General features: G+C 44.8%; 2 protein-coding genes across 11 annotated transcripts in view; both read right to left on the bottom strand.

Moving 5' to 3' along the window:
- Window positions 1-7,456, bottom strand: part of ccdc141 (coiled-coil domain containing 141) — a 45,218-nt gene extending 37,762 nt beyond the window's left edge. Inside the window, exons 1-6 of the mRNA XM_035956537.2 lie at window positions 7,430-7,456; window positions 6,195-6,433; window positions 5,037-5,159; window positions 2,512-2,706; window positions 1,129-1,222; window positions 754-881 (exon numbers count right to left, since the gene is read on the bottom strand). Coding sequence (XP_035812430.2) covers window positions 754-881; window positions 1,129-1,222; window positions 2,512-2,706; window positions 5,037-5,159; window positions 6,195-6,314 — 660 coding nt within the window. The 5' untranslated portion in view covers window positions 6,315-6,433; window positions 7,430-7,456. The remainder of the gene's footprint in view (window positions 1-753; window positions 882-1,128; window positions 1,223-2,511; window positions 2,707-5,036; window positions 5,160-6,194; window positions 6,434-7,429) is intronic.
- Window positions 7,457-11,346: 3,890 nt separating this feature from the next.
- si:dkey-230p4.1 (trichohyalin) overlaps window positions 11,347-27,519 on the bottom strand; it is a 47,664-nt gene continuing 31,491 nt past the window's right edge. For 6 of the 10 annotated variants that reach the window (XM_055015345.1, XM_055015352.1, XM_055015350.1 and 3 more), the window contains 8 exons: window positions 14,330-14,461; window positions 13,895-14,254; window positions 13,703-13,765; window positions 13,449-13,619; window positions 12,970-13,119; window positions 12,764-12,817; window positions 12,607-12,669; window positions 11,347-12,526 (listed from right to left, as the gene is read on the bottom strand). In XM_055015345.1, the coding sequence (XP_054871320.1) occupies window positions 12,299-12,526; window positions 12,607-12,669; window positions 12,764-12,817; window positions 12,970-13,119; window positions 13,449-13,619; window positions 13,703-13,765; window positions 13,895-14,254; window positions 14,330-14,461 (1,221 nt within the window). In that variant the 3' untranslated portion in view covers window positions 11,347-12,298. The remainder of the gene's footprint in view (window positions 12,527-12,606; window positions 12,670-12,763; window positions 12,818-12,969; window positions 13,120-13,448; window positions 13,620-13,702; window positions 13,766-13,894; window positions 14,255-14,329; window positions 14,462-27,519) is intronic. The other 4 variants (XM_055015347.1, XM_055015354.1, XM_055015349.1 and 1 more) reach the window with 3 other exon arrangements.

Genomic DNA, 27,519 nt, shown 5'->3' with positions numbered 1-27,519 from the left:
CCAGAGAAGGCGTCTCCACTGCTCTAGAGTCCAGTGGTGGCTGCTTTACACCACTGCATCCCACGCTTTGCATTGCACTTGGTGATGTATGGCTTGGATGCAGCTGCTGGGCCATGGAAACCCATTCCATGAAGCTCTCTTCTGAAGCACTGTTCTGGAGCTAATCTGAAGGCCACATGAAGTTTGAAGGTCTGTAGCGATTGACTCTGCAGAAAGTTGGCCACCTCTTGGCACTATGCTCCTCAGCATCCACTGACCCCGCTCCATCAGTTTACGTGTCCTACCACTTGGTGGCTGAGTTGCTGTCGTTCCCACACACTTCCACTTTCTTATAATACAGCTGACAGTTGACTGTGGAATATTTAGGAACCAGGAAATGTCACGACTGGATTTGTTGCACAGATGGCATCTTATCACAGTTCCACGCTGGAATTCACTGAGCTCCTGAGAGCGAGCCATTATTTCACAAATGTTTGTAAAAGCAGTCTGCAGCCTAGGTGCTTGATTTTATACACCTGTGGCCATGGAAGTGATTGGAACACCTGATTCTGATTATTTGGATGGGTGAGCGAATACTTTTGGCAATATAGTGTAACTGACAGGAACCAGATTACTGGACAGAGAACTACTCAGGAGGAGTTCTGGTTTGTGGAAACTTAATAAACAAATGACTGAATGTTGAACTTCCTTGTTTGTCTTATCAGGTTAAAATAAAATGTCTGTCAGCGTAAACCTGCTGCAGAGTTTTTTCACCTCCTCATCCTCCTCGTGCTGCAGAACTCCTCCTGTCCTCTGGAGGGCCTCGGTCCTCTGCAGCTGCTGTAGGTTCTGCTGCAGAACGCTGCTGCTGGTCAGAACCTGCAGAGACTTCCCCAGAACCTCTGCAACCAGAACACACAGAATCAGTTAACCAGTTTCACCAGTTTAACCAGTTTACCTCACACCAGTTTAACCAGCTTACTGTTTATGAATCTCAGTAAAGTTAACAGATTTTTTATCTGCTGAAGAGTTTTCAGAGTTAAAAGTTGAACCTGAGTTGGTCAGATTTGTTAACAACAAAAGCAACAATAATAACTAATACTCATACTGATACTACTACTACTAACAATAATAATAATAACTGGATACCTCGTCTCATGGAGTCGAATCTTAGCTGAACTTCAGTTGATCTGCCAGCTGGACTCAACTGGAGATTCTCCAACCTGCTGATACTGAAGGAAAACTACAGACAGACAGATAGACAGAAGGACAGACAGACAGATAGATAGAGGGACAGACAGACAGACAGACAGATGGATGGACAGACAGACAGACAGACAGACAGACAGAAAGACAGATGGATGGACAGACAGACAGAGGGACAGACAGACAGACAGACTCTGATTTAATCTCAGCAGCTGAATGAACATCCTGTTTGTGAACCTCAGAATAAAAGCTTCAAAAAGAAACATGAGCTAGAGCTGAATCTGTCGGATTACTGAGTTCAGAGCTGAAGCAGGACAAGGAGAAAAACCTCAGGAAGAGTCTTTGAATCTGCAGAAAGAAAAGCGTGAGAGACGAGCAGCGATGGTGTTTTTCCTGTTTCTGCCTGAAGGGGGTGACTCTTTAACTGTGATGTGAAGCTAAGGAGTTTAAAACCTTCAGTTTTCAGACGGACTGGAATGAGACTCATCCTGCTGCAGTTTAACTTCTGGAAAACTAAACTAAAGGTTGTTCAGGAATCAGCCAGACTCCATCCAGGTAACATCTCATCAACACCTCCACCTGTAACATCTCATCACATCCACCTGTAACATCTCAACACCTCCACCTGTAACATCTCATCAACACCTCCACCTGTAACATCTCATCACCTCCACCTGTAACATCTCAACACCTCCACCTGTAACATCTCAACACCTCCACCTGTAACATCTCATCAACACCTCCACCTGTAACATCTCATCACCTCCACCTGTAACATCTCAACACCTCCACCTGTAACATCTCAACACCTCCGCCTTAACATCTCATCACATCCATCTGTAACATCTCAACACCTCCATCTGTAACATCTCAACACCTCCACCTATAACATCTCATCAACACCTCCACCTGTAACATCTCATCACCTACACCTGTAACATCTCATCACCTACACCTGTAACATCTCATCACATCCACCTATAACATCTCATCAACACCACCACCTATAACGTCTCATCAACACCTCCACCTATAACATCTCATCAACACCTCCACCTGTAACATGTCATCACCTCCATCTTTAACATCTCATCAACACCTCCACCTGTAACATCTCATCAACACCTCCACCTATAACATCTCATCAACACCTCCACCTGTAACATGTCATCACCTCCACCTATAACATCTCATTACCCCTCCACCTGTAACATCTCATCACCTCCACCTGTAACATCTCAACATCTCCACCTGTTATATCCTATCACCTCCACCTATAACATTTCATCAACAGCCCCACTTGAAACTTCATCAATCATTCTCTACCTCCAGCGCTTGGCGGTGAAACTCTGCCGCTGTCTTTAGGACTTCCTGCTTCCTGTGCAGCAGGTGGACGAGCAGTGACCATCCTTCTCTCAGAGACGCCGTCATGGCATCCATCACTTCCTGTTTGTCCTCTGTTGTCCATCCATCCGTCTTCTGCTGCCGAGCCACTGCAGTCAGAACCTCCAGCTCATGTTTCTGCAACAACCGGACACATTTAAAAAGAAAACTTTCTGCAGTTAAGACCAAACAGACACGACTCAACAAGGTTTCAGTTTGAACAATAACAACAGTTGTTCTCTAAAAATTAGTTCTACTGCACATAAAATTGATTTCCAAAGCGACGCACATCTGAGAGTAGATCCAACACATCAACGTTGTAGTCAGGAGGAAACAACCTGGATAGGGGTGAGGGTTGATAGATAGAACTAGTTCTAGGGTTGGTAGATAGAACTAGTTCTAGGGTTAGGGTTGGTAGATAGAACTAGTTCTAGGGTTGGTAGATAGAACTAGTTCTAGGGTTAGGGTTGGTAGATCGAACTAGTTCTAGGGTTGGTAGATAGAACTAGTTCTAGGGTTGGTAGATAGAACTAGTTCTAGGGTTAGGATCGGTAAATAGAACTAGTTCTAGGGTTAAGGTTGGTAGATAGAACTACTTCTACGGTTAATAGAACTAGTTCTAGGGTTAGTCGATAGAACTAGTTCTCAGGTTAATAGATTGAACGAGTTCTAAGGTTAATAGATAGAACTAGTTCTAGGATTAGTAGATAGAACTAGTTCTAGGGATAGGGTTAGTAGATAGAACTGGTTCTGGGGTTAGGTTTGGTAGATAGAATTAGTTCTAGGGTTGGTTGATAGAATTAGTTCTAGGGTTAGTAGATAGAACTAGTTTTAGGGTTAGTAGATAGAACTAGTTCTAAGGTTAATAGATAGAACTAGTTCTAGGGTTAGGGTTGGTAGATAGAACTAGTTCTAGGTTTAATAGATACAACTAATTCTAGGGTTAGTAGATAGAACTTAGTAGATAGAACTAGTTCTAAGGTTAATAGATAGAACTAGTTTTAGGGTTAGTAGGTAGAACTAGTTTTAGGGTTAGGGTTGGTAGATAGAACTAGTTCTTACATTAATACATAGAATTAGTTCTAGGGTTAGTAGATAGAACTAGTTCTAGGGTTAGTAGATCAAACTTGTTCTAGGGGTAGTAGATAGAACTAGTTCAGGTGTGATAATAGGACTGTGGTGTCTACAGGAAGTGCAGGAGGTAACAGGATGTTGTGGTTTTTATTTATTTTTTGCAGTCTGTCAGGTGTAAAGATGTTCAGTGAAGAGCTGGTTTTTACTCTTCTCCTTAAAGACTGAACAGAGTTTGGTTAGTGGTTCCACCATTGGGGAACCACAGAGGAGAAGAGTCCAGCTCTGGACCAGCCCTGTTGTGGAACCTTTAGTTGGAGGAAGGGATTGTAGACCTGGATGAGAGTTCAGGTAGGAGGAGATGTTTTCATTCTAGTTTACAGTTTTCTGCAGCGATCTGAATAGTGGGGTGACATGAGATTTTTCTGGATGGAAACCAGACGTCCTGCTGCGTTCTGGATCATCTGCAGAGGTTTGACCTCCATGAAGGGAGGCCTCCAGTAAGGATTTGATATTGGAGACCTGAGCCAGGAGCTGCATGTTCAGACAGGAAGGGTCTGATGATCATCCATCATGATGCCAAGTTCCTGGAGGACATTTTTTGGGTCTGAGTTGATTCCAGCTGGATGTTGGTTTCTTGTTGAATAGAGTGATTGGCTGGGAGGACAAGGAGCTCAGTCTGGGAGAGGTGGAGCTGAAGGTGGAGTTTGTTCATCCAGATATCTGCAAGAATGATGAGATCCATGTGGTGGTCTGGAGGAACCACAGGAAGAGCTGGGTATCATCAGCATAGAAACGGTGGAGGAACCATGGGAGAGGATTATTGTTTAATGAGAAGAGGAGAACCGAGCACTGACCCCTGAGGAACCCCTGTAGATAGACTGACCCTGAGGAACCCCTGTAGATAGACTGACCCTGAGGAAGTCATGTAGATAGACTGATCCCTGAGGAACCCTTGTAGATCGACTGACTCTGAGGAACCCCTGTAAATAGACTGACTCTGAGGAACCCCTGAAGATAGACTGACCCTGGTGGAACCCCTGTAGATAGACTGACCCCTGAGGAACCCCTGTAGATAGACTGAGAAATTCAGACACTTCTCCCCTCTAAGATTCTCTGAAGCATCTTCTTGGGAGGTAGGACGTGGACCAGGAGGGCTGGACCTGAGATGTTGGACCAGTGGAGAGGAAGACTTGGTGGTCTGTGTGTACTAGTTGTGCGTCTGTGTGTACTAGTTGTGTGTCTGTGTGTACTAGTTGTGTGTCTGTGTGTACTTGTCGTGTGTCTGTGTGTACTTGTTGTGTGTCTTTGCATACTTGTGTGTCTGTGTGTACTAGTTGTGTGTCTTTTTGTACTTGTTGTGTGTCTGTGTGTACTAGTTGTGTGTCTTTGTGTACCTTGAGTCTGTCCAACAGCTGCTGTAGCTCCTGGACCATTGTCTGGTTCTCCTCTTGGTTCGACCCGATTTCACAGAGTCCTGGTTGGACCTGAACCAGCTGGAGGTGGACCAGAGACCCACTCTACATGCGCGCGCGCGTGCGTACACACACACACACACACACACACACACACACACACACACACACACACACACACACACACACACACACACACACACACACACACACACACACACACACACGAGAACAACAGTCAGAACCAGCAATTTTCTGAGTCTTTGGAACCAACGTTGGTCAGTTGATTCAGATAACTGAGAAAGAGTAAAAGTTAGTGACTAGGAGCTGTTCTAGTTAAACACAATGAGTAGGAGCTGTTCTAGTTAACTCGGGTCACCTTGTCATGTTTGGTTTTATTCTCGTCTCAGAACACGTGTGTTGCTGCATTCCTCAGGATGATACACTATCTGATGCATGTGGACAAAAAAAGACACGACACATGACACACACACGCACGCATGCACACACACACACACACACGCACACGCACACCTCTAACGCTGACAGTGGTTCCATAAACTATTATCCCACACGCTGCACATACATGTAAACACATGAACATATTTAAGGACACACTCACCTTCACAGCACTGACAGTCATTAGCTGTTACACACACACACACACACACACACACACACACACACACACACACACACACACACACACACACACACACACACACACAGAGAGACACACACTTCTCTCTTTGCAGCATCATTGAATAGTTTGTACTATAACAGGAAACAATAGCTAACCAAATCTTAGGCTAACAAGCTAATAGATAACTAAATATGAGGCTAACATGCTAATAGCTAACTAAATCTGAGGCTAACAAGCTAATAGCTAACGAAATCTGACGCTAACATGCTAATAGCTAACTGAATCTGAGGCTAACAGCTAATAGCTAACAGGCTAGTCGCTAATAGGCTAACAGCTAACAGGCTAACAACTAACATGCTAACAGCTAACATGCTAACAGGCTGGTTTCTTGCTCTGAATCTTTGTCTCTGTTCTTTAGAAGGTGGTTTTCAGAATAAAGTCATGTTTTTTTTCTGCTATTTTCTCGGTTCTTCTCAAGGACAGATGTCTGGACGAACCTTGAGGATGGAGACGATGATCAGCGAGCGTCCGGCCTGGACAGCGATGGTGCTCAGCGTGGTGACGGAACCAGGAACCTTCATGGATCCGGCCGGCTGCAGTTCTTCTCCGGTCGTCATGGAGGAATGTTTTAGATCTAGACGATGGACGGAACGGTTCTCCTGTGGTTCTTCATCAGACGGTTCCTCCTCCTGGTTCTGAAGATCTCTGGGTTCCTGCTCAGGTGGTTGAGATGTTCCTACAGAACACAGAGAACATTCATGAAGATCAGAGGTTCAGAAGAGAGATTTAGAACATTCAGCTGAAATAAACCTGATCCCCAGTTTGACCAGAACTAGTTTCTGCTGAACAAATAGTTCCTTTTCCTGCTGATCTCAGTAAAAACTGATGAAATAAACATTAATAAAGAGATAAACAAACAAAACAACAGAACCAGACTAACAGACTTCAGATTATAAAATATAAAGTACAGACAGAATGATTGATGGTTTCCAGTAAAACAGTGAAACGTTCCTAAAGTTAGAGAATAATAATGATTTATGAATAATCTACAGATCTGAAGGTTTTTCCTGCTGGTTGGTTAAAACTTTAAGTTTAATCCTGAAACAAAATTAAATGCATTCTTAGTATTTTAAAACCTCACAGAAAACAAACAGCAGATTTAAATAAAGTCTGAAAAAACTTCTTAAGTCCAGAAGCAAAGAGACGGAACAGAAAGAACCTGAAAAAAGAATCAGTGGAACCTCAACCACAGCAGCTTTAATTTATGATCTGATGCTTTTAGAACTCCACGAGAGAGCCAGAAAACACGGTTAAGGAATGTCTGAAATGAGAGCTTCAGTAAAGACGATCAAAGAGAGATTATCCATTATAGATTATCAGATAATAAAAGCAGCAGGTTTCCTCAAATCAGGTTTAAGGTCTAAATATTTTCCACATGAACAGAGTTCAGTCTCCTCTATAATAAAGAGTTTCTGTTATTTTAAACTGACACCAACAGTGACGTTCCAGAAAAGTGACTCCATGCTTCCAGTGGTTTCAGTGCTTTAGACCAAACCTCATAATAAATATCATATCTGATATATGATCTAACAATAAGGAACCTTCAGCTGATCAGAACGTTTGATGTGTTTCCAGTCAGCAGATAAATAAAAGTAGCAGAACTTTACCTGAACAGAACGTTTGACAGGTTTCCAGTCAGCAGATAAATACAGCCAGTAGAGCAGAACTTTACCTGAACTGGTCGGAGGACGACGGCTGACTGGAGCTGGAACAGCTGAGAGGAGGACGAGGTAAAAATAGATGAGTTCAGAGGAAACCGGCCAGAGAACCACACAGAACCACAGAGAAACATAGAGAACCACACAGAGAACCACATAGAGAACTCCAGAACACACTGGAGATACAGAGGAACACCCTGAAGACTGATCAATACTTTAACACATTGATCAATACACTGATCAATTAGACTGATTGAAATCACAGTTTCTACTTTGGAGCTGAACTTTAAATATTGTCTTTATGAAGAAGTAATCTGATTACTGTGAGTAGAACAGCAGAGTGCTTGAGGTAGTAATCTGATTACTGAGTCAAACAGCAGAGTGCTTCAGGCAGTAATCTGATTACTGTGAGTAGAACAGTAAAATACTTCAGGTAGTAATCTGATTACTGTGAGTAGAACAGCAGAGTGCTTCAGGAAGTAATCTGATTACTGTGAGTAGAACAGTAGAATGTTTCAGGTAGTCATCTGATTACTGTGAGTAGAACAGCAGTGTGTTTCAGGTAGTAATCTGATTACTCTGAGTAGAACAGCAGTGCTTCAGGTTGTTTATCAGAGTACTCTGTTCTCCTCAGAAGTAATCTGATTACTGTGAGCTGGTCAGGATTACTAAGGTGATATGTTGTGCTCTTCCTGCTGTGTACAGTGGTTCTAATAGAGAACAGATAGAATGAGTTGAAACATCTAAATGGAGATCATGTGTAGGTATCTGCAAGTACTTCACTACAGACGGCTGAAGTTATTTTATTATTAAACCTTCATGTAACCAGGAGATGTCCAGATCCTCCTGGTAGACAACAGGACCCAGGACTGAAGACCAACCTGTGCCCGGACTGATGACTCAATGCCACATAGAACCTGGAACACCATCACCAGGACTCCACGAGCCTTCATCCAGAACTTCATGTGGAGACGCTGGAGGACAACTCAGAGACAACTGCACCAGTCACCATGAAACATCTCAAGGTGATCATCATCTGCTGATCTGAACCTCCTTAGATCATAAATAGGGGCTTTCGACTGGGGTGGAGCCCGTTCAGAGTCGGAGCCGGTGCCCAACTCGGCGCCGGTTTTTTGTCTTTCCACCACCGCAGCTGCGGCTCCGGGCTCCAAAAACTGGGGCTTTTTCGGGCACCAACTCGTTGCTGGGCCAGACTTGGCCAGAGTTGAGAGCCGAGCATGTCACGGGCAGAGGGCGGGGTGACATCTAAAAACATCTAAAAAGATAAACATAGATATGATCATCAACTTATTGCGCGTTTAACCGCTAAGTAATCAATGCAAGCGTAGTCGAAGCTAAGTAGCTAAGCTAACGCTAACACGTTTACTGTTAAGTATCCAAACATCTTTGATAATTAGCTTTCTTCTCAAACGTGATCACCGGGCATTGGAACGGTGACGCCGATGGGTAACCCCTAACAGAAGGTTTTGCTGTTCAACGATGGCAAGGCACACTAGTAAAGCCATGTACACCACTCCAATGAAGTCCTCCATTGTTGTTGTGTGGGCTTCCGTACGGCGTGAACGCTGTTGAACGGCTACATACGCAGGTGACGTACACACGTTTTGTGGTGGCGCAATGACGCAGCTCCAACTTTGCTCCTTCCGAATGGAAACACAAACCGGTTCTGGGGCGGCACAAGATTTGAACCAAAAAAGCACTGGCTCTCAACTTTGAACCAACCTAGCACTTGGTGCTCTTTGGTCGAAAGCCCCTAATAGACCATCAGCCACCTCCTCTACATGGACCGACACCAAGAAGGACATCGACTCCCTGATCTACAGGACCAGGATCTACAGCACAAAGATCTAAAGAACCAGGATCTACAGCACGAAGATCTACAGCAATGCTGAGAAATTTCACTCTTGGAAGGGTTAGGGTTAAGTTTGCTGTAGTTTCTTGGTAAGCAGACCCTTACCGAGGCATTTTCCAGGGATGGTCAGAGAGTAGGGAGGGTCCATATGTAAATATAAAAAGTGAATAGTTGATAATCTGCATATGGTTACTAATCAGTAGCAGAGGGGACGACTACAGAACAAAAGGTAACTGAATCAAGAGGTCTGGCAGACGGTAACAAATAAAAGAGAATTGTGGAAAACCGTGGGAAATGGAACAAAGGAGAGACACTAGAAAGTATCTGTAGCAGAAGGTGCTATTTTCTTCATCAGCACCAATATCAGGATGTCCTTCAGACTGGACAACGTGGTGGACGCTGGTATAACTCTTGTTGTGTGTATCTATAGGTGGGTTGGGTGGTTCTTCTCTTGGCCTGGCGCACCTGTGGCCACTCCACCATCAACAGGGAGTTTAGAAGCCAAGTCACCCTGGTCATCAAATGGTAGTGAGCTGTGTGGTGTCTTCGTCCTACCTAAAGACAACTGTAGACTGTGGATTGGCTTCATTATTGTTAAGAAGCTCGCTTTAAGTTGAATTTGGCGTTGCTTTAATTTGTAAATGAACAGCTTCTTGCCCTATAATCGGTTTCTTGTCTCTTTAACAACATTTTTCATTTCAGCTTTTGTTCCTCCTCTCATCCTCTAGCTCACAGAGACGTACCAACGGTACCAGAGAGGGGAAAGAAGATCCAGAAGGTTGAACTACCAGAAGGAGCACTGCAGATGTTCAGGACAGAAACCTCAGGAAACCACAGGTAGATGGGAACCATGATGAAGGAAGTCTACCACAGCCAAACACCTCCAACCAGCCAGGCAGGCCCTGAAGAGTCCACTGAATGTGAGGAACAAGGTCCAGGTCATCAACACATTCGCCCTGCTGGTCATCTGATACCCCCCTGGTATGAAGAACGAGATGGAAGCCACTGATACGAGACAAGGAAGGTCCTCACATCACATGGAAGGTTTGATCCTGAGTCCAGCACCCTGAGGCTGGACAGGAAGCGGTCTGAGGTTGGGTGAGCATCTGCACCATCCAGGATGAAGCAGCTGAGGTCCAGGAGTACACCCTGAAGATGGTCTCCAAGGAGAGCTGCTGAGTGAATACTTCAGCAACAGAAGAGGAGATCCAACCATCATGAAGAGACGAGCTCCTCCATGCCATGTACCACCTCCAGATACAGGAAGTGGCTGGCCTGAAGCACTGATCATAGCTGCATGAGAACAGGTCCTCAGGGATCCACTAGACCAGGCAGGACCACAGTGGGTGAAGATGCTCCTCAGATAGTCCAGCATGTAGTAGAGGGGTAGAAGATGCTGGCAGGACAAGAGTACTGGAGCTCCATAACCGAGTAGCAGGCATCGTGTACAGGAACATCTGCACCAAGTATGGGCTGGAAGCCCAAAGGTCCAAGTGGAAGGCACCTCCCATGGTGGTGGAGAACAACCGAGCTAAGAACATGTGGGACTTCCAGATCCAGACTGACAGCATGGTGGTGGCCAACCAACCAGATGTCATGTTGGTGGACAAACGCCAGTAGAAGACAGTGGTCATAGAAGTGAAGATACCAAAAGAAAGGAAGAATATGAGAAGCTGGAGAAGGACCAAGAGCTGAAGGAGGGACTGGAGAAGATGTGGGGAGTAAAGGCAGCAGTGGTGATGGGAGCACTGGGAGCTCTGGGATCACTGGGAGCACTAGGAGCAGTGACCTACAAGCTGGAGAACATCTGAGGTCTGTCCAGAAGAGCTCAGGAACAGCCAAGATCCTGCAGAACCCTCATAGTCCCAGACCTCTGGAGGAGGACCTGAAGGAGAAACATCCTAAGGAGGTGTAGAGGGGATTTAAAAATATAGTCTAAGATTGTCCTGAAGCAGCACCGCCCCCTGCTGGTCAGATGATGTATTTACAGTTCACTATATTTAATGTGAACGTTAATGAGTGCAGAAACAACAGCGGAAAACAGAAAATAAGTTCAGATCATTTAGAAAAACTTTGGTTTTATTGAACAAAAACACATCTGACCTCCAGCTCAGACTGGAGCATCATGGGAAACGTAGACAGATGTCTGACTATAAACAGATGTAAAAACAAACAAATAAGTAAACATGTAGTCTGACAGAAATAACTGGTTCAGAAACACATTTAACTGAAGCTTCAGCTCATCAATACTGTAACTGATCAATCGATCAGCTGATAAAAGGCCAACAAACGCTGGAACTGATTATTTTAATAGATGATCCAGAGCTGCACCAAAAACAGCTCTGCTCAGGACAGATGTGGAGCTACGGAGGCCTGGAAGGGTCACACCTGGATTCATCTCTGGAGTACTTCAGTGTTTCCTCAGAGAGGCTGAGAGGAAAACCAATAAATAAATAAAACAGAACAGAGGAGCAGGTCGTTGGCGATCCATCCATCATGGAGAAACATCTACAGATGCTGAGCAGAGTAGAGAGGAAACATGGAGATACAAAAGCATCTACAGTAGGAGGAAATCATAGGAGGTTCAGGAGAAACCAGCTGGAGGTTCTGGAAGACGTTTCTAGAACGTCTTCCAGAACCTCCAGTGGTTTCTCTTGAAGCTCCTACCATCACCAGGACCTGGATGACTGAGAACCTCCACAGAAGAATGAGGAGACAACATTAGTTCAGAGTTTAACATCTGAGGAGACCTGGAGGTTCCAGTTCTTTACTTGTTGTTCTGGTTCCTCAGAGCTGTAGGACTTTATGTTCCAGTGACACGAGACAGGAACCGTGTGAAGGAACCCGATCATCTCTGAAGACATCAGATCAGACCGACAGCAGCAGCTCTGCAGGACATTTTACAGGTGATGCAAACAGCCAATCAGAAGGCGGCTTTACACCTGTCCTTTCAGGACCTCATCCAGGTGTTTCTGAAGAGCTTTAAAGTCTCACTGTTTATCTGGAGGTGCTACGATTGGCTGAGGGACATCCGAAGCTCCTCCTCCCTCAGGCTGCGGTCCAATCGCTGCGTCTCAGACTGCAGGACGGACGGGATTGGATGACGTGTGACGGCGTCCAGCGAGTCGTTGAGGTCATGTCTCAGTGAGAGCAGCCATTGGCTATTTTTGGACGACTGCTGGATAAACTCCGCCCTCTGCTGCTGGTCTTCAGCCAATGAGAGGCGGAGCTGATTCACCTGTGGGGAGGAGACAGTGACATCAGCATCTGCACACACCTGACACCTCAACACACCTGGAACTGTTGTTCTGCTCTCACCTGGTCCTCCAGCTCCCTCACTCTGCTCCTCAGGTGTTCTTCTTCTGTGGTGTTAGCTGACTCCTGAACACAAAACACACAACATCATCTCACCTGGAGGACTGAGGACAGGTAACGGCAGCTTAACAGAACAGGTGTGAGAGGAGCTGAGACACACCTGAGATCTGCTGCCTGTCAGCTGCTGCCTGAGCCTCCAACGCTCTGCCTCCACCTGAAGTAAAACAGGAAATACACTCAGTTTACCTGCTCAGGTGTGTGTACCTGTCTGAGGTGTGTGTACCTGTCTCAGAGTGTCTCAGGTGTGTGTAGCTGTCTCACAGATTCTCAGGTGTGTACCTGTCTCAGTGTCTGAGGTGTGTGTACCTGTCTTAAAGTGTCTCTCAGAGTGTCTCTGTCTGTCCTCAGTTTGTCTCTCTGAGTCTCCAGCTGTGATTTCTTCTTGTTCAGTCGTTTCTGGTCCAGTTCAAGTTCAGCCACCAAACGCTGCAGAACCACCAACCTGTCCCCTACAGCCTGGACACACACACACACACACACACACACACACACACACACACACACACACACACACAGGTAATACACACACACACACACACACACACACACACACACACACAGGTAATACACACACACACAGGTAATACACACACACACACAGGTAATACACACACACACACAGGTAATACACACACACACACACACACACACACACACACACACACACACACACACAGGTAGAGTGTTACTATCAACACGTGTTTCAGGTGTAAAGACCTCTCCACCAATCAGCTTCCTGCCAGTCTTTGTCTTCTCAATAATCGTCCAATCAGAGATGTGCTGACCTCCTCTGTGTTAGGCCCCGCCCCTGAGCTCTGCTCCTGTTGGTGGATTCTCTCCCTGTAGCCAATCAGAGCTGCCTCTGTTTGCTCCAGAGCCAATCGGACTCTGTCCCTGTCCGTCTGCAGCTCACCTGTCTTCTGGGTCAGAGAGTACACCTGTACAACAGAATACACCTGTACTACCCAGAGTCACTAGTCCAGTAATCTAGTAAACTTAGCAGCAGGTAAAGCTTGGAGAACAGGTGAAAGTTTGTTACCTGAGCTTCTCTCTGCCTTAGCAGCCTCCTGATCTCCTCCTCCTCCTGCTGCAGAGAGGAGACCTGCCCGAAACCAGAGCAGACACAGTGTTCATCATGAGGAGTTCATGGAGGAGATCTGGATGTTTCTATAAACCTCATCTCCTTCTCCTCCCTCAGAGAGGAGATCTGGATGTTTCTATAAAACCTCACCTCCTTCTCCTCCCTCAGAGAGGAGATCTGGGAGTTCTGCTCCTCCATGGCGGTTCTGAGCCGGCTCAGCTCGGCCTGGCTCTCCTCCAGCCTGGACCTCCACTCTTGCTCTCTGGTCTTCAGTGTGTGGATCTCTGTGTTGAGAGCGCTCAGCTTCTCTTTCTGCTGCTCCTCCATCTCCTCCATCCTGCTCCTCCACCTCCCCCCAGCCTCCTGCTGCTCCTCCATCACCTCCTTCTTCCTCCTCTCCAGGGCCTTGGCTCTGGTTCTCAGCTCCTCCACCTCTCCTCTCCTCTCCTCCACCTCCTCCTTCTTCTCATTCAGAGTGCTCCTCAGACGCTCCCCCTCGGCGTGGCTCTCCTGAACATGGATGGAGGAGCAGTTCAACATAAATGTGAAGATAAAGTAGTGTGAGGAGTGCAGGGGGTGCTGTACCTGTAGCAGGACCTTCAGCGTGGTCATCTCCTCCAGAGCTGCCCTCAGACCCTCCTTCATCTGCTGCGTCTCCTCCTCCTTCTTCTTCACCTTCTTCCTGGCTAGCTCTCTGCTCAGACTCAGACCAGACAGCTGCAGCAGACATGGAGAAGGTTAGATGTTACAGAAGGTGTTCCTCAGAGAAGATCCAGTCTCCTCAGGACTGGATCTTCTTCATGATGATGATCTGGTTGTTCTGAAGCCTTCAGCTAGAGCAGTGTTTCTCAAATAGTGGGGCGCGGAGGCATGACGGGGGCGCGAGCGACCGGGAGGAGAAGGTCTGTCGACGGCGAACTAATTAGCTGAACTACTGTTTTAACGTCGGCCTGTTTTTCATGGCGCACACACTGCGCTGGCCGTTGTGGAAGTCCATACTTGCTTACTTGGCAAATACGGACTCCCAAGAACGCGAGAACGTATCATTAATATGCAATTATAACACCAGCGTACTTGATCACGTCACCACCTCGGCTCATCTACTCTGATTATTTTTACCAGGGGTGTCAAACATGAGGCCCGCGGTCCAAAGCCGGCCCATTTCTATGTTGGATGTGAAAATAAACTTGATTCAAGTAATGAACTATTTAAATGTATTAATGAGATAAAAGTTTTAAGGATTACAAGAGTCTTTGCTTTCATGCTGATTTCTGTCATTATTAATTCCAAATGCACAAAGTTTTAAATCAAAGTTTCAAATCAATTTCGGCCCGCGGGACAACTTTACAAAGGGTAAAAATTACAGAGAAGATATTACCTGTAAATTGTAAATTTGTAAATCTGTAAATTTAAAATAATTTCTAGACCTTGACAAGTTGTTTTGATCATAAAGTAAAATGCTAGATTGTTCAGTTCCAGATAGCTGTGACTAAATGTTGTGTTCCGGTGTAGATGAACTGTGATCTGTCAGTTGCAATGCACATGTAAATGATCAACTGAGGCATAATACTGTTGGAATTGAACTTGTTTTTCTTAAGAAATTTCAGGGCGATCATAATGTTTTGTAAAAAGATAATTCATTAAATGTGAACATTTTCAGAATGCACTTTTTCGAACTAAAACAAAGGGGAAAAGTTGGAGTTGTGGTAATTTAGGTTATTATGCTGTGATTTTACTGGGTCCCACTTGAGATCAAATTGAGTGTACTGTCTTTAAAATTAGATAAATAAGTTAAGTTAAATAAGTTAGTTAAAAGTGGATTAAAAAGTTAAAAGGCTATTACCAGTTGGGTTTTAAAAACAGCGTCGGAGTGAGTGCTCTGTTTTCTTGTTTAGTTTTCAGAGCACACTACTGTGCAGCAAAATGAAGCTAGTGGAGGTGAAGCAACCAAAGAGCAGACGCTTCCTCAGTCATTTGATGCTAAGTCACAGTCATCTAGAGCATCCACTAGACCCTCTCAACGTTCATCATCAACAGCCTCTTCAGCGACAAAAGCCTATGCTAAGGCAAAAGCTGCCCGAGCACAACTAGTTTACGCCGAAAGAGAAGCTAACTTGATGAAACAGAAAGCAGAACTGGAAGCAAATCTCCATCTACTCCAGTGCGAAAGAGCTGTTGCTGCAGCTGAAGCTGAAATGGAAGCTTATGAGGAAGCTGAAGTGGAAAGCTGAGAGCTCACACAAGGACCCTGCGACACAGACAAGCCCATCAGTCCTGTACAACGCACTTGTGAGTACATCCAGCAACATTTGACAGAACTGCCATCAAAACATGTAGCAGTGGAGTCTGATGAGAGAAAAATAAGCACACAGGCTTTGAACAAAGACATAAAGAAAGAGCCTACAATGAACACAAACAGTAGGGAGTCACGTGACACGGTAGGAGAAGATGGCTGCCTGAGCAGGAGCTCCAACTAGCATCACCAAATATCCTCTATAAGCATTCATAAACATAGTTCTAGAATCGTGTCTTGCATATAGAACTCTTGATTAATCAGAATGGCGAAACATTTGAAAAGCGGGGACATTAAGAAACATTTGAGGTCCCAAAACCCGCAGAACGATGGCGACAGCAGTGTATCGGAGAGTTCCGAAGCTACACAGGTGGGACAGGACATTGCTAACATATTTACTGCGCTGCAAAAAATATCCAGCGATTTGGCTGGTCTCGAAGAAATTCGACGAACCACAACTTCTGTCGAGGCTAAACTTTCTGCATTAATTACGCGCATGGTGGAGGTCGAAAAGAGGGTGGAGTGGCTAGAGGATGCAGATAAACAGATGAGAGCATCGCTGGAAGCTAACCCGCTAGCCACTAAAGTGGAGGTGGAGAACATCCGTGATAAACTGGAATATTTGGAAAACCACAACCGGCGCAATAATCTACGTTTTGTGGGCGTCCCAGAAGGCAAAGAGAGCGGAGATATGGTTGCATTTATGCAGAATCTACTAGTGTCGATCCTCGACTGGGACAACACGGCGCAACCACCAGAGATTGATCGGGCACACAGAGCACCAACACCACGGCCAAATCCAGGGGAGAGACCGCGGGCGATCCTGGTCCGCTTCCTGCGCTCAGCTGACAGGGAGCTCATCCTACGCGCAGCACGGGATAAATCAGAGCTTCTCTGGGAAGGTAACCGCATCATGATTTTCCCTGACTTTTCGAGAGCCACACAATTGAAACGGGATAAATTCAGGGAGTGCAAGAAGGCTTTGAGGGAACGCAACATGAAGTTTGCTCTTCTGTACCCTGCCATCCTGAAGGTGGATTGTAACGGGGGTCAGAAGCGTTTTGACGACCCGAAGAGAGCAATGGAATATATCCAGAGGGTTACTGAGTGACCTGTGGCCCGTCACCTGGTTCTGATCGGGGCCAAAGCTGCCAGACTTGTCATCTATGTGTGGGACACGACAATGCAGAGGAGATGACTGTGTCGAGGGGGTAGGGGGAATGGAATAATTTCATTTTGTTAATTTTCTCTAAGAGTTACAGTTTCTCTCTCTCCTCCCTCCTGCTCCCCACTAGATTTTATTTACCGTCTTCAATTTAAATGTGAATTAATCCTTTTTTTTCTTTTCTTGCTTATCTCGGTTTAAAAGGGGGAAGCGAATAGACCAAAAGATCTGTGTAACCGTTGACCGGTTGTCATTCCCCTTTGCTACTTTTATTTGTTTCTACAGTACTCTCCTCATAATATTTGATTTATAAATAATGGAATATGATGCTGGGGGTTTGCGTGAGGCAAGTCACTGAACAATCGACAGTCATGGACCGTCAGGTTAGTCCTGTTCAATGGAGCAGTGCAGAGTTCTATGTTAGGCGCTGTCTCTGGGTAGTGAGGGTTTCTGGGGTAGAAGGGTCTGAAGTTAGTTATTTTACACATATAGCTGAGGGAGTGTTGCATCTCAAAAGTATGTATCTTAAAGTTTTTAATGACTGCTAAATTTGATAATCTGCGCATTGCCACTTGGAATGTGAAGGGCCTGGGTCATCCAATTAAAAAGAAGAAAATATTCTCAGTTTTGAAATCTAAGAAATTGGATGTGGCGTTTTTGCAAGAGACACACCTGTCGGCAGTAGAGGCTGAGAAGTTATGTAAAGACTGGGTGAGCCATGTATATTACAGTGGAGGATCCAGTCAAAGCCGTGGGGTTTTAACACATAAATAAAAATTTGCAATTTAAATTTATCCGGCAAATTAAGGATACGATGGGAAGGATCCTCATAATAGTGTCAGAGATACAAGGTCATATAGTTATTCTGACAAATATCTACACTCCAAACAGAGATGAGCCACAATTTTTCATAGATTTAGAGACAAAAATGCAGCAGGCTGGTAACCATAAGACTATCATTGGTGGAGATTTTAATTTAATACTGGATCCTGTTATTGATCGTAGCAGCACTGTTTCAACCAGGATGCCTAAAGCCACTTTAGTAGTGAGACGTATGGCTGAGTCTTTAGGCTTGATAGATGTATGGAGGATTTTAAATCCCTGTGGAAGAGACTACACCTTCTTCTCAGCCCCACACTCTACTTTTTCTCGAATAGATTTCTTTCTCATTTCCAAAGATCTTTTACAGTCAGTAATGTCATGCTCCATTGGTAGTATCTTGGTCTCTGACCATGCATTAGTTAGCTTGGAGGTTTTGCCTTTTAGTGATAGGACTCGGATGCCAAGGTGGAGGTTAAATTCATCCCTACTACAGAATTCTAGATTTAAAGAGGCATTGAGAGGACAAATTATGATGTACATTGAGACGAATGGGCCCACGGCGCCCTCTGCGGGGACAGCCTGGGAAGCGTTGAAAGCGGTGCTGAGAGGTTTTGTAATCCAGTATGCTTCTTATGAGAAAATAAGGAAGATGGCAAAGCAAAATGAAACTGAAGACAGAATTAAAAAGCTCGAGACCAAATTAAAAAAACACTATACTGGTGAGGACTTTAGAGTTTTAACACAGCTCAAATATGAGTATAATAGTATCTTGTCACAGAAAGTTGAATTCTCGCTCTTCAGAATGAGACAAAAATATTATGAGTCAGGGGATAAGGCTGGTAAATTATTGGCAAATTGTTTAAAACAGAGAGAGCTTTCATCAATTATCTCAGCCATAAGAACAGAGGAAGGTGAATTGGAGGTCAAATCTGAAGAAATAAATAGTAGGTTTAGAGAGTTCTACATAAATTTGTATAAAGCTGATAACCAACAAAATGGGGAGTGCATGGAGACATTTCTGCAGGGATTAGATCTTCCTAAACTGTCTGAATCTCAAAGAGCCAACCTTGATTCCCAAATAACCAAGGAAGAAATTATTAGGGTGATTAAAGAGTTGCCGAGTGGGAAAGCCCCAGGACCAGATGGGTTCACAGCTGAATTTTTTAAATGCTACGCCTTTGAGCCGACACCTTTACTCTTGAGTATGTACAATGAGGCTTTTGAAAAGGGACAGTTACCAGATACCTTATTAAAAGCTTTAATTACGCTTATTCTTAAAAAAGACAAAGACCCTTGTGATTGTAAAAATTATCGTCCAATCTCTCTTATCCCAATGGATACCAAGATTTTGTCCAAAGTTTTAGCTAATAGGCTGGAGAAGGTCATGACCTCTTTAGTGCATGAAGATCAGGTGGGCTTCATTCGCAAACGCAGTTCGGCAGATAACATAAGACGGTTTATTGATATTATGTGGGCACTCTCAAATTCTAATTCGCCAGTTGCTGCTGTTTCACTTGATGCTGAAAAAGCCTTTGATAGGGTGGAATGGGGCTATTTATTTAGGACATTGGAAGTATATGGTTTTGGAGAAACTTTCATTAAGTGGGTTCGTCTATTATATAAGCGGCCAGAAGCAGCAGTTCAAAGCAATGGGTACATATCCTCATATTTTGAATTAGGGAGGGGTACGCGCCAAGGTTCCCCCCTCAGCCCTCTGTTGTTCTGTTTGATTATGGAACCCTTAGCAGCAGCGATTAGAAGGGACGGTAACTTCCCAGGAGTGTTGTGCGGTGGCTCTGTCCACAAATTATTCATGTATGCGGATGATATTCTTCTACTGGTGTCGGATCCTGTGATATCGATGCCGTCATTGCTAAATACAATAAACACCTTCTCAAAGTTCTCAGGGTACAAGGTAAATTGGGATAAATCAGAGGCTCTTCCCTTAACGAAGTTTTGTCCCACTACACTCTTCCAGGCTGGCGGATTCAGATGGCCCAAGCAAGGGATGAGATACCTCGGCGTTATCTTCCCCCCTGTGTTGGATAATATTATTAAAGTGAACTTTGATCCTCTCATAGAGAAGTTAGGTATTGATGTAAAGCGCTGGTCATCACTATATTTATCATTGTGGGGTAAAGTTAATGTTATAAAAATGAACTGTATCTCCAGGATCAATTATCTGCTTTAGTCTCTCCCATTAGAAATCCCATTCAGCTACTTTAAAAGACTAGATAACATGTTTAAAGAATTTATCTGGAATGGAAAGAGACCACGTATGAACATGAGAAAATTGCAGAGACCGGTCAGCGCTGGTGGTTTAGGGCTCCCGAATGTGCTATATTACTACTATGCATTTAGTCTGAGACATCTGGCCCACTGGGCATTGCCCCCGCAGAGGGCCCTCCATGGTTTGGTATAGAGCAATCTGTATCAACTCCTCTCCCAGTGCTTCACCGTTTATCCACCAAACTGTTAAAGGCTCACCCAGTCATATCTCATCTTCAAAGTATATGGAAGAAGGTCTCAAGCCTGATGGGATTTGATCCTTATTTAAATAGAGCCTCCAGCATCTGGATGAATCCTAAGCTGAATATTAATAAAAAAGCATTTTTCTGGAAGGAATGGGCAGACAAAGGAATTTTGGTATTGGAAAATCTATATAATGGTAACTCACTCTATTCGTTTGATGACCTAAAGCATAAATATGACTTACCTAAAACCCAGTTCTGGAGGTATCTTCAATTACATCATTTACTGCAACAGACTTTTGGGCTACACTCCCCAAGGTCAGCAGATGAGCTAAATAGAGTTCTTAAGATAATGGGAAAAGGCCATGAAACAGCCAAATACTATAAGAGTTTGATGGAATATGGAAGAGATGGCGGTATCTCCTCACTTAGAACAGCTTGGGAAAGAGACTTGGGGGTCTCTTTTAATGAGGAGAACTGGGCTAAGATATGTGGCAACTCCCAAATGATGTCAAGAGATCTGAGGGTGAGGCTCATTCAATTTAAAATACTACATCGATTTTATTGGACCCCGAGTAGACTTTTCAGACTAGGTCTAAAGGATACAGCTGCCTGCTGGAAGTGTGGTAGGGATGAAGGTACACTGATACATGTGTTATGGTCATGTCCCGAGATCAGTCAGTATTGGAGGAAGATTCATACTAACATCACGAATGTTATCAAAAGACAATTTGTGCTCTGTGCAAAACTTTATGTTTTGGGGGACTGTACAGTGTTGTCTGGTTTTCCACAACCACTGAAACATTGGATACAAACTGCTATTATGATCGGTCGACAGATCATCCTCAGAAGCTGGAAGAAACCCGGAGAACCCTCTTTTCAGGACTGGACAATGGAATTGGGCAGAGCTGCTGCTTATGAAAGAATGTCATACAGGATACTGGACAGAACAGAAAAATATTATCTGAAGTGGGAAATGTACCTCGATAGCATCCAGATGTCACAGTAAAGATCGGGCTAATGCGCAATGATGTCAAGGAGCTGGTGCCAGATGTATTTTGTTTTGTTCTATTTATGTGGCTACTCAGCCAGCTTACTTACTATGGGTACTGCCTTCCATAATAGGCTGAGATGCAAATCACCTCTGAGAGTGATGGACCCTTCTTGGTTGTGGGTGGGTGGGATGGGAGGGTTTGAGTGTTGATGGTTGTATGTTGCAAAAATTTAAAAACAATAAAAACTACAAATCATAAAAAAAAGAAAGAGCCTACAATGAACACAAACAGTACTCACCCTCACAGTACTCCAAAATACACAACCAAGCCAGAGAGAGAATACTTACCGGAGCCAAAAAGTGCTCAGGAGGACTTTGCAAAATATCTAATTCGGAGAGAAATGATAAGCACTGGGATTCTGCAATTTGATGACAAACCTGAAAATTATTGGTCATGGAAGGCCTCTTTTCTAAGTGCAACAAAGGATTTGAATCTCTCTGCCAGGGAGGAGCTAGACCTATTGACAAGATGGTTGGGTGCCGAATCATCAGAGCAGGCAAAGAGAATTCGTGCGGTGCATGCCCTCAATCCTGCAGCAGGCGTCAACATGGTGTGGCAGCATCTCGAAGAGAGTTATGGATCACCTGAGGTCATCGAAGATGCACTGCTAAAAAAGATTGAACGCTTTCCAAGGTTGACCAACAAAGACAATATCAAGCTGAGGGAGTTAAGCGACATCCTCCTGGAACTTGAGTGTGCTAAGCAGGACGGCGCTCTTCCAGGGCTCGCATATCTGGATACACCTCGTGGGATAAAACAAATAGTGGAAAAACTCCCCTTTAACCTCCAAGAAAAGTGGACAGCTGTTGGAAGCAACTACAAAGAGGATTACAGAGTGGCTTTTCCTCCCTTTTGTGTCTTCTCCAATTTCATTCAACGGCAAGCAAAGATAAGGAATGATCCAAGCTTTATTCTCTCCACCCCCGGCAGTCACGTGTCTTATAGACCAGAAAAGCTTGTACAGTCTAGTCACAAAACTTCTGTGACCGTACACAAAATAGACATCCCTGCAGAACAATCAAGCATCCAAACTGATCCTGTTCTGAAGAAATTAGAGGAACCAGATCGTCAGTGTCCCATACATAAGAAGCCACACCCATTGAGAAAGTGCAAGCTCTTTAGAGGCAAACCCCTGGAAGAGCGCAAAGCCTATCTAAAAGAGAATCGCATCTGCTATAGATGTTGTGGTTCTGTTCAACACATGGCAAGAGACTGTAAGGTGACCATCAAGTGTTTAGAGTGCAACAGTGAGAAGCACATTGCTGCACTACATCCAGATCCTCCTCTCACACTCACACAAAGTGCTGTAGCTGAAGGAAGCGACAGCGGGGAGCACAGTGAATGCTCATCTTCAGTAATCTCTAAGTGTACAGAGGTTTGTGGCCAGGCTAAAAGTCCACACTCATGTTCCAAAATCTGTTTAGTGAAAGCTTTTCCAACAGGAAAAAAAGAGAAGGCAGTTAAAATGTATGCTGTGCTGGATGAACAAAGTAACAAGTCCCTTGCCAAGACAGAGTTCTTTGACCTTTTCAAAGTAAAAGCCAGCCACACCCCATACACCCTGAAAACATGTTCTGGGAAAGTGGAGACTTCAGGAAGGAGAGCTGTTAATTTCTCCATCGAGTCGATGGATGGGAAACTCCAGCTGCCCTTACCCCCCTTGATAGAGTGTGACAGGGTGCCGGATGACAGGACAGAAATTCCCTCCCTGAGATTGCACACCATCACCCACACCTGCTCCCAGTAGCTGATAAGATTCAACCTGTAGACCTAAATGCTCCGATCCTTCTGCTCTTAGGGAGAGACATTCTACAGGTGCATAAAGTGCGTGAGCAAATAAACGGGCCCCATAATGCACCTTACGCTCAGCAACTAGACCTCGGCTGGGTCATTGTTGGAGAAGTGTGCTTGGGAACAGTTCACAAACCATCAGACGTCAGTGTCTACAAAACAAACATGCTGAACAATGGTCGTACATCCTTTCTAAAACCATGCCCAAACAATATCCATGTGAAGGATCACTACGGGTGCATGACACAGTATCACGATTCAACCTTTCCTGCTTGTGACAAGGACTCAAGGCCCACCCTCAGTGCAGACAATCTGGGGTGCTCAGTATTCGACCGGTCTAAAGATGACAACAAACCAGCGCTGTCCATGGATGACAAAAACTTCCTGACCATCATGAATGCAAAAGTCCATCAAAATGAAGGGAACAGATGGGTGGCTCCTTTACCCTTTCGCTGCCCAAGAAGACGGCTTCTGAGTAATAGGGAGCAAGCTTTAAAACGTCTCTGTTCACCGCGGAGGACTCTGGTGAAAAATCCAGAGATGAAAGATCATTACACCAAGTTCATGCAAAAGATGTTGGACAGTGATCAAGCTGAGCCTGCTCCACCTTTGGACAAAGACAAAGAAAATCGGTACTTGCCTATATTTGGTGTGTACCACCTGCAAAGGCCAAACCAGATACGGATCGTTTTCGACTCAAGTGCTGCATGTGATGGGACGTCTCTTAACGATGTTCTCCTTAGTGGACCAGATTTGAACAACACTCTGTTGGGCGTTCTCCTGCGGTTCAGGAAAGAACCCGTGGCTTTTACAACAGATGTGGAGCAAATGTTTTATTGTTTTGTTGTCCAAGAAGACCACAGAGATTTCCTTCGGTACCTCTGGTATGAGGACAACAACATCAGCAAAGCAGTGGTAGAATACAGGATGAAGGTCCATGTATTTGGAAATAGCCCCTCACCTGCCATAGCTATCTACTGCATGAGACGAGCAGCGCAACAGGGTGAAAAAGAACATGGTTCTGACGCGAGACAAGTTGTTGAGAGACAGTTTTACGTTGATGACGGTCTCATGTCAGTTGCCACACCCGAAGAGGCAATAGATCTTCTCACACGGACCAGACAGATGTTAGCAGAATCCAACCTGCGACTTCATAAAGTGGCATCAAACAACAGCCAGGTAATGGAAGCCTTCCCTGCAGAGGACCGAGCAAAGGATCTAAAGGATTTAGACCTTGGAAAGGATCTTCTGCCTCTTCAGAGGAGCTTGGGGCTTTCCTGGAACCTAGAGACTGACAGCTTTACTTACCTGGTGTCCCAGGAAAAGAAGCCATTCACACGAAGAGGTGTATTGTCGACAGTTAACAGTTTGTACGACCCCTTGGGCTTTGTAGCTCCAATAATAATGCAAGGGAAAGCCCTGGTCCGCGAACTGTCATCGGAACAAAGAGAGTGGGATGCTCCTCTTCCCCCAGAAAAGGAAGCAGAGTGGATCCTATGGAAGGACTCTTTGAAGGCTCTTGAAGATCTGGAGATCAAGAGGTGCTACATTCCAGTCTCACTGTCTTTAACACAGGAGAAAGAACTGTGCATCTTTTCAGATGCCTCCATGGTAGCTATTGGAGCTGTAGCCTACTTGAGAGCTGCTGATACTGGAGGACAGTATCATGTCGGATTTGTTATTGGGAAGTCAAAACTGGCTCCTTGTCCTGGCCACACCGTTCCACATTTGGAACTCTGCGCAGCTGTGCTTGCTGTTGAGGTATTTGAGCTGATCAGAGATGAGATGGACATTAAAGTGAGTGCTGTAAAGTTTTTCACAGACAGTAGAATCGTGCTTGGGTACATACACAACTCCACAAGAAGGTTTTATATGTATGTTTCCAACAGGGTAACGCGGATTAGAGGAGCCACACACCCAAACCAGTGGCATTATGTGCCTACAAACCTGAACCCTGCAGACCATGCTACCAGGTTTACATCAGCAGCTCAACTCCAACACAGCAACTGGCTCTCAGGCCCAGCCTTCATGTATTCCAACAAAACAGCGGAGACACCTGAAGCAAGTCTTTTTGACCTCATTGAGCCTGAAGCTGACGACGAGATTCGTCCTGAGGTTGTTACTCTGGCAACCAAGGTGTCAGAGCCCCTATTGAACTCACAACTCCTTGAGCAGTGCTCGAGCTGGAGTACACTCTGTCGTACTTTAGCCAGACTCATTCATGTTGTGGCATCCTTCAAAGGAAAAGCAGACAAAGGATGGAAATGTTTCAAAGAAACGCCCAGCATATGTGAACTTTCACAAGCCAAAGTGCTAATCATTCGGTCTGTCCAGCACACAGCCTTTAAAGAGGAATTAAAATGTCTTAAAGAAGGCAGACAGACAATTATGAAGCAAAGCACACTCAAGAAGCTAAACCCAGCAGTGGATAAGGATGGTCTGTTGCATGTCGGAGGTCGTCTCTCCTCTGCTGAGCTGACAGAAGAGGAAAAGCATCCACTGATCATTCCACGTGGCCATCATATTGCTACATTACTTGTCAGGCATTTTCATGAACAAGTGGCTCACCAAGGGCGACACATTACTGAAGGAGCTATCCGAGGTGCTGGATACTGGATAATTGGAGGTAAGCGCTTGGTGTCGTCTGTCATACACAAGTGTGTTACCTGTCGCAAATTGAGAGGTAAATTGGAGGACCAGAAAATGGCAGATCTGCCCACAGACAGACTTACTCCTGAACCACCGTTCACTTCTGTCGGCCTTGATGTCTTCGGGCCATGGACCATCATGACACGCCGCACAAGAGGAGGAAGTGCGGAGAGCAAGCGATGGGCCATGCTCTTTACGTGCATGTCAACCAGAGCAGTGCACATTGAACTGGTTGAAACCATGTCAACTGACAGCTTTATCAATGCTCTAAGGAGGTTCTTCTCAATTCGTGGTCCAGCAAAACTTCTGCGGTCGGACAGAGGGACTAACTTTGTAGGAGCCTGCAAGGATTTAGGTATAAACACTGACGCCACAGTAATCAGGAAGTACCTACAAGAGAAAGGATGCTCCTGGGTGTTTAATCCTCCTCACGCGTCCCACATGGGTGGCTCCTGGGAGCGGCTTATTGGGGTTGCCAGGCGCATTCTGGATGCAATGCTGCTTCAAACGGGACCAACACGACTCACACATGAAGTCCTGAGCACCTTCATGGCGGAGGTGACGGCGAGTGCAATGTCCCTGCTGACACATTCTGGAAGAGATGGAAAGGAGAGTATCTGTCTACTCTACAGAGCCGCAGGAAGTGGACGACAGATAAGCCAAATGTAAAAGAAGGAGATGTTGTCTTATTGAAAGACAGCCAGGCCCACAGGAATGAATGGCCAATGGGACTGGTTGTTAAAACCTTCCCAAGCAGCGACAAGAAGGTCCACAAGGTGGAGGTGCGGACTGTGAAGGAAGGGACAGTCAAGTTCTTTCTAAGGCCGGTGTCCGAGGTTGTGGTCCTTCTTTCTGAGACTCAACAAAAAGACTTGTGTTGATGTTATTGCCAGAGAACATTCCCCTTTTCAATTTTATTGTATCTGTATTGAAATTTATTTGTAGTGATATAATGCTATTATATCAAGCGGGGAGTGTACTGTCTTTAAAATTAGATAAATAAGTTAATATGTTAAATAAGTTAGTTAAAAGTGGATTAAAAAGTTAAAAGGCAATTACCAGTTGGGTTTTAAAAACAGCGTCGGAGTGAGCGCTCTGTTTCTTGTTTAGTTTTCAGAAGTAGCCACAGAGTGAGCGCTCTTACTTCACAGCCTATCTTTGACGTTTTTGTGTTTCTTGTTAGTTAGCTCCGTCTCTCATGTCGAGCACACAACCAAGACAGACAGAGACGAATTCATGACGTTGCTAATGTTTTTATGATACGCTTCTGCCTTGGAGATCATTAGTCGGTAAGTAAAATATGTACATGAGCACAATGTTTTGGTAAGTTGTAAAGTCGTGTCTTATACAGTACACTGCGGATTTGTATGTCGGTAGAAACTGTATGCTAGGTCGCCGAAGCTACGTGTGTAATGCTTAGCGTCAATGTGAATATGTCAGTGCTTGCATACTGATCCTTTTTATTTTCTCTGTAATGTTTCAGTTTTACGAAAGAAAAAAAAATCAAGAAAAAGAACAGTCAACTCAAG

This window comes from Amphiprion ocellaris, chromosome 11 (assembly GCF_022539595.1).
Source record: "Amphiprion ocellaris isolate individual 3 ecotype Okinawa chromosome 11, ASM2253959v1, whole genome shotgun sequence".
Lineage (NCBI taxonomy): Eukaryota > Metazoa > Chordata > Actinopteri > Pomacentridae > Amphiprion > Amphiprion ocellaris.
Note: the sequence above shows the minus strand (reverse complement) of the source record. Positions and strands in the feature narration are given on the sequence as shown.